This window comes from Echinops telfairi, unplaced genomic scaffold (assembly GCF_000313985.2).
Source record: "Echinops telfairi isolate 266 unplaced genomic scaffold, ASM31398v2 ScPeMD7_7457;HRSCAF=8495, whole genome shotgun sequence".
NCBI lineage: Eukaryota > Metazoa > Chordata > Mammalia > Afrosoricida > Tenrecidae > Echinops > Echinops telfairi.
Genome location: NW_022111357.1, coordinates 4,109,368 through 4,116,607, shown reverse-complemented (window position 1 = coordinate 4,116,607; position 7,240 = coordinate 4,109,368). Strand labels below are relative to the sequence as shown.

Sequence of the window (7,240 nt, the reverse complement as noted above, 5' to 3'; positions counted from 1 at the left end):
GGGAGGGGAAAATGAGCTGATGCCAGGGACTTAGGTGGAGAGCAAATGTTTTGAGAATGATGAGGGCAATGAATGTACAAATGTACTTTACACAATTGATGTATGTATGGATTGTGATAAGAGTAGTATGAGCCCCTAATAAAATGATTGGAAAAAAAAAAGAAAATTTAAATACATAGCTTGGGTGGGGGGATGAATTCTGAATCTTTTGGGGTACCTCGTACTCTGTCACGTGTTCCCTTCCCCCATTCCCCTTTCAATCTTACTCCTTTCGTCTTCTGTGAATAAAAGGTAACATACTATATATTCTTCTAAGTTTTCCTTTTCTAATTGTTACACCCTGAAGTCCATTCTTTGTCAGGTAGAGACCTTTCTCTCTACCTCACTCCTTTTTACAATGCATAGTTCTCCACAGTGTGGCTATTTCAGTTTAAACAGCCGTTCTTCTGTGTGTCAGCATTTAGGTTGTTTTCAGTATTTTGTTATAAATAAAGATGTTTTATTTTAATTTTAACCTCTGTCTTCAATTCTGTCTGTATCTTTGTTGTGTGTCTGGTTCCTGACAGCACGCCCAGCAAGATTTGCAACAACTGAGGTCAGATTTGGATGACGTTTCCATGAAATGTAACAACTTTTTCCATCAGTCTCCATCTAGTTCTAGTGCCCCAACTCTGCGATCAGAACTCAATCTGCTAGTGGAGAAGATGGACCAAGTGTATGGTCTTTCCACTGTTTATATGAATAAGTGAGTGAACTAATGATTTGGGTCTAATGGGCAGTGTTTCCAATGGTATCACAGGGTAAGGGAGTGGGCTGTTTCATGAATAATCTAGAGAGATTTCAGGTTTTCAAGATCATTTACCCATGATGATAGTTCTTGGCTTTTTTCCAATTATCATGGAGTTGGATTCATTTGGTGGCATTGAGCAAAAGCCAATGAGACATGAACGGAGTTCAGTTGCATTGTTAGGAATGGTTTTTTTTCCTTACCTCTCTTCGATTGGCACCTCACAAAAGAATAATTGAAGCATTGAGAGCTAAATTGAAGAATAAATGTGTGTGTGTGTGTGTGTGTGTGTGTGTGTGTGTATTCAAGTGAATCAAATACTAGGTAAGGCTTCCCTTATTTCCTCTATCTATATATGACCTTAAGGTATAATATATCTTAGACGCTTCCTAGTGTTGAGTGAGTTTCTGGCCTCACACCGTTTTTTCTTCTGAATCAATCATAGCACATGTATTTGTCCCTATGCCACTAAGAACTTTGAATTGAAATATATATATTCTGTGCTTTCTTGTTTTTAAAAACTGCTACCATATTTCAATAATGGTGAAATTAATTTTAGTTACTTGTTATGAAACTTTGGGGTAGTATTCCAGGTATTTAATACAGCTCTTAAAATTTGTGTGTTTTAACCTCAGTGATTTTTTTATCCACAGGCTAAAGACAATCGATATTATAGTACGTAGCATACAAGAAGCTGAATTATTGGTCAAAGGTTATGAAATCAAATTGAGTCAAGAAGAAGGAGTGCCAGCAGATCTCTCAGCTCTGGAGTCTCATCGGTCTACATTATTGGTTGGTTGCTCCATGTTCTAAGGTGGTTGATTCTAACAGAGCCAGTGCTTTGGGTTAGCAGAGGAATAAAACTTCAGATGCCATGACATTGATTTAATTTTGCATTTGAATTATCATCTAAATATGTATTAAGAAAAGAAGGGCTAAGAAATATGTCTAATTAGGAAAGAAAAAAACTCTACCTTCCTCTTCTTCTGCCTCCCCAATAAAATCACGACTTAATTAAATATACCATCAGTGGTTGCATTAAAAGTTTATAAAACTGTTATTGCTTCCATCTCACATGCATCTCTCTCTGTCTGGTGGACAGAGAAGGGATTTTTATCTCAATTTAGAATGAGGCAATGACGAGTCAAACTGGCTAAAAGATTTACCTTGGCTACATAGCTTGTACTGGTAGAGAGAGGTTTTAGGCACATTTCTTTGCATGTTCCTCCAGAACCTCCTCTAGAGAGTACCACCTGCCCTTGGGGTCCCAGTATTTATCAGGAAATCAGGGCCAGGGGAATGAACTGGGCAATAGTTCTGCCACAAACAGCTTTAGGTCTAGTTCCTTAACTATGTATATAATATAATCTTTATACCTTGGTATGAATCCTTTTTAGAATGGAAAATACTTAACTTGCTGCTATGCTTATGTTCTTATAGCATTGGCTTAGTGATGCAAAGGACAAGAATTCAGTGTTTTCAGCCATGGATGAGGAAATCGCTAAGGCCAAAGTAGTGGCAGAGCAGCTGAATCGTCTGACACCAGAACGGAACCTGGATTTGGAACGTTATCAGGACAAAGGCTCCCAGTTGCAGGATCGTTGGCACCGAGTCATTGGTCAGCTCGAGACCCGGTGAGTGGTGGCACCTTTATCTCTCTTCAGAGTTCAGGGATTGACCCTGTACAAAAACAGTTATACCTATAGATTCTTGTATAAAGGCGAGAGTTTTTGTAGGGAGGTGTAGAAATTAAACAGCAGTATAAATTCTAAAGAAGATTAATGACAGAAAGTGGAACTACCAACCTGATGGCTTGCTTTTGGATCAGTGTTCATTTTGGCCCTATTGGCAATGCCCTCACTCCCCCTCATGTCCAAGGGCGTGTCTAATGAAGCCATTGATGACCAATGGATGACTTCTTACTATGTAGACCAGAAAGGTGACCTGGCGGTCTATTTTCAGGGATATAAATGGGATTCTACTCTTTTTTACCAGATTTGACCCCAAGTGCAAGCCATTTTTTTGTAGTGGGGCTTTGCAGAATGTCTTGTTTCCATTGTCATCTGCCAACTCAGTGTTGTTGTTTTTTAAATCTGTTGCTTGAGACCCTACTTCTGATAATAGATTTGAATAAGGAAAACAGAAAACTAGACATTTCTAAGGTCAGCCTGGATAAAGGACTATGCAGAGACCAAGGATATAGTAACTTTTATGAATTTAGGTGGAATCTTTCTCATTTTATTACTATCCTAAAGCTAGTTAGGCCAATGGAAGTAGTATAAGTGACTGGGTGGAATTTTGAAAAAAGTAGTTGGATGGGCTGACACAGTAACTAACTCCTATTTTTCAACACTCCTTCCTGCCACTTCATCCTGAGAAATTTTAATGATTCATAAATTACAGCTTTGATACTTTGTTATCAGGGCACGGAAGTGTACAGCAAGTACTACTGTTCGCAATCCTGATGATCCTTGGCAGGCTAGGTAAAACATTTGACAGGGCTTATCCTGGGATACCAGGCCACAGGCAATTACTAGAACTAGCAGAGTACACCTATGTTGTATTCACTTTTTACCCCATAGGGCACAGAGTACGTGCATAGGTCTGCTCAGCCTTGCATTGTTATTCTCATTTTTAAAAAAAATGTGTCTTCTATGGTCATGCCCGACTGGAGTCATGAGCTAAGGAGAGAATTGCCTCATTTACTTTACTATACTTTTGCCAAGCTATATGATAGCCATTTTCCTTGTCTCTTCTAGCCATTTTGAGCTAGAAAGTATCCAGGAAGTTCTGGGAGAATACCGAGCCTGTCATGGAACTCTCATCAAGTGGATTGAAGAAACCACTGCTCAGCAGGAAATGATGAAGCCAGGCCAGGCAGAGGACAGCCGAGTGTTGTCAGAGCAGCTTAGCCAGCAGACGGTGAGTATGGCAGGTGCAAGAGAGGCACGGTGACTCAAAAGAGGAAGATGATCTGGCAATTAAAGCTTTCACCTAGTGGCAAGGCAGTCTAATATCCTCCTTCTAAGAATGGTTCAGCCCGTAAGAGCCTTTCTAATCCTGACTTTCTTTCTTTACTGTTGAATTTACTAGATGGACAGATTAAAATTATTTTGTTTTATTTTGTTTCGTGGTATTACACTATATTTTACTAGGATCAGGGTATCTGGGAACAAACTAGGGAAAGCTGTGAATGGAAGACAATTATTTCATTTAAAGCAGTTAATTTGTTGTCATTTTGAAAGTTTTCATATCAAGGTTCTTATTATTTCTAATCCCATTCCAGCTTGGTTAATCTACCTGCATGACACTCATCCCAACATCACCCCAACAGCTTCTCATCTTTGCCTTAGGGTAAACGCTGACCATTTGGTCTCATATAGTTTTGTTTGTTTGTCTTAAAGGGCACAGGACTTGTAGGTGATGCTGTTTATTTTATGCGTTGATGGTTTGTTTTTGTTTAAGTTTCTTGGTATATAACGTACAATTCAATTCAACCACATCAAGAAGAGTTATATAATCATTACTACTGCCAGTTTTTGAAATTTTTCCTCATTTTTGGATGCTGTCTTTTTTATTAGCTTCTACAATAAACAGCATTACTTCATGTCCAGTGCTTTCTTGGAAAAAGAAAGACAAAACAACCCTTGAAGCCCAGCAGTCATCATCTAACTGAAAGGCGATCTCTGAGAGTGTCTCAGGTGTGAGTCTCAGGGATATCTTTTATCTGTGCTGGCCCAGCAAATATAGCCTTTTTAAAGAAGTTTAATTCTGTCCTGTTCTATCCAGGTCTGTGTGGTTTTTTCCCAGGTTAGGACATCCGGTAGTGGGGGTCAGGCACCATCAATATTTCTTCTGGTCTCATTGTAGTTGACTCCATGTTCTTGTGGATTATTAGTCCTGCAGAATAGTTTCTCTGAATCTTTAGTTTTATCTTTCCCTTTTGCTCCAGACAAGTAGAGACCAATACACATATATGCATACTACCTTCCTTTGTAACCACATGTATTTTGTTATTAACTATTTTTAGCTTAGATGACCCACTCACAATGTTTAAAGACCCCAGACTATTCACTAGACTAATACGTAAAGCATTATCTATGAATTAAGCAGTTAGTTGACCTCTTTGCCCAATAAGACTATGGTCTTAAGCCTTCAAGCCCAGTAAACCTATCCCATGAGATGTTTGGTTATGTCTAGGAAGTATTTATAACTGTGCCCCCTTTGTGTTGTATCATGTATATGCATCACTGACAAACATGTAAGTAGCCAGACTACAAATACACGTGTGTATACATTTACCATCCTAAACACATATGTATACTTACCTACCTATGTAATCACACATGTATTTTTTTTTGGTCTATATTGCTGCTGTTGCCAAACTATGTATGTTAGAACAGATACCATTTGTATGTTAACCAAAAATGCCTCTCTCTTTCTTTGTATATCATTGTGTTATCATTTACCTTCAAGTTATAAAGACTTCACTTGCATTCGATATTGCCTTTCCCACCACCAAAACTAAATATCCGCTATTTAGAAAATTATTTTCCCTCTTATCCCACTCATCTCTGGTAGCCATCAGAGAATATTGTTTTCTGTATGTATATGTGTTATTTTCTTTTTATAAAAGTGACACTATGATGTTTATCCATTTGTAATTTATTATTTGTTCCTTTTTAGTTTATATTTAGCATTCTGATGTTGGATTGTTTGGATTCCTATCCTTACTTAACTAGCTGTGAAACATTGAGCAAATTATATAATTCTTGGTCTTCAATTTTCTCAATGTAAAATGAACACAGCCAAAGTACCTGCCTACTGTGTAAGGTTCTTGTTAGTGTTAAGTTTATCGATACAAGTAAACTTGGAGCTGGGGTTCTCCAAGTATGAATCTCATACCATCAGTATCACTGGAAACTTACTAGAAATGTAAGTTTCAGCCCAAGCTCAAACCTCCTGAGTCAGAAACCCTTAAAGTGGGGTCCAGCAATCATTGAGCAAACCTTTCTGATTATTCTGATGCAACCCAGGTTTTCAACCCACTGCCGCATAACATAATAAATGGCACAGAATGTTTATCTGTTTTCATGATGAGGATGTTAATATTGTTATGATACTTTGTTTCCTAGGATCTGTTTGCAGAAATTGAGAGAAATCAAACAAAACTGGACCAGTGTCAAAATTTTTCCCAGCAATACTCCACTATTGTAAAGGTAACTCCACCACATCCCCCAAAACAGAAATTAACTCCAGCTTAGGGAAATCAGCATTGTTACCTTGGGTTGAGGATGCTAAGTGTAGAACCAGACAATGGCGGTGATATAAGGAACCTCCATTTGGATGATCCATGCCCCTTTAAATTTACCATATCACAAGCAAAAGTTTTGTGTTTTTCTTTCAACCTATTTTACTTGTCTCAGGAATAAGTGGCGGGGGGTGGGCGGCGGGTGTGTGTGTGTTCCAATACTAGTGTCTAAGGCAAAAACCCCAGATTCATCCTGAGCTATTCTCTTTGCCTTAAACTTTATGCCCATCAGTGAACAAATTCTGTTAGCTTTGCTTTCAACTATGTCCTGAAACTGACTATCTCTCATTCTCTATCTCCCTTTGACTCCCTACTTCTCAGCTACCATCACTTACAAGCGACAACATTGTTTTAGGAGTCCTAAATTGAAAAAGGAAAACAAAAAAACCTTTCAATTATATGATATCATTGCTTATAAGACATTCTAATTTTAGAGATATGAAATGTGCATCTTAGAATAGATGAAATATAGTAAGTTAGCTCATGTCACTTTCTTGTTCAAAATTCTCTAATGATTTCATATTATACTAATAATGAAATTCTAAATCCTTATGTGGTTTTTGAAGCCATGCATCACCAGACCCCTCCCTATTTGTCTGACAGCATCTTTAAATAATAATGACCTGAGATTTATTATGTATTTATTTTATTATGTGCCTTTTATAAAAGACTGTAAGTTCCAAGGAAACAAAGCTTAGTGTGACTTGTTTCCTACTATGTGTATAGCATCCAGAATGATGGCACAAGTATATGCTCTCAACAAATACATTCTGAGAAAATGCATTTCTTTAGTTAATAACAGAAAACTTGAGGGGTCAGAGGACCTCAATTGAAATTCCATCTTCAAACTTTTTCAGGCTTAAAACTTTCAACAAATTACTCAATTTCTCTTGAGTTTCTGTTACCTTATCTATAAAATGGATATAATGATGACCTCACCAGGTAGTTGTAAAGATTAAGTGAGATGATATATAAATAGGATAATACCTCAAGGTAAAAATGCATTTGGTAAATTGTAGCAATTGCTTTTATTATTATTAATATTATTACTACAATTCTTTGTGTGGGATTTTTTTAAAAATCATTTTATTATGGGCACATACAACTCTTATCACAATCCATACATATGTCAAATGTGTAAA

The 7,240-nt window shown here is 37.4% G+C and overlaps 1 protein-coding gene across 1 annotated transcript in view; it reads left to right on the top strand.

The window, feature by feature from the left end:
- Window positions 1-7,240, top strand: part of MACF1 (microtubule actin crosslinking factor 1) — a 406,007-nt gene that overhangs the window by 247,248 nt on the left and 151,519 nt on the right. The window contains exons 26-30 of the mRNA XM_004704946.2: window positions 567-745; window positions 1,441-1,579; window positions 2,228-2,421; window positions 3,547-3,709; window positions 5,923-6,006. Of these exons, the coding sequence (XP_004705003.1) occupies window positions 567-745; window positions 1,441-1,579; window positions 2,228-2,421; window positions 3,547-3,709; window positions 5,923-6,006 (759 nt within the window). The remainder of the gene's footprint in view (window positions 1-566; window positions 746-1,440; window positions 1,580-2,227; window positions 2,422-3,546; window positions 3,710-5,922; window positions 6,007-7,240) is intronic.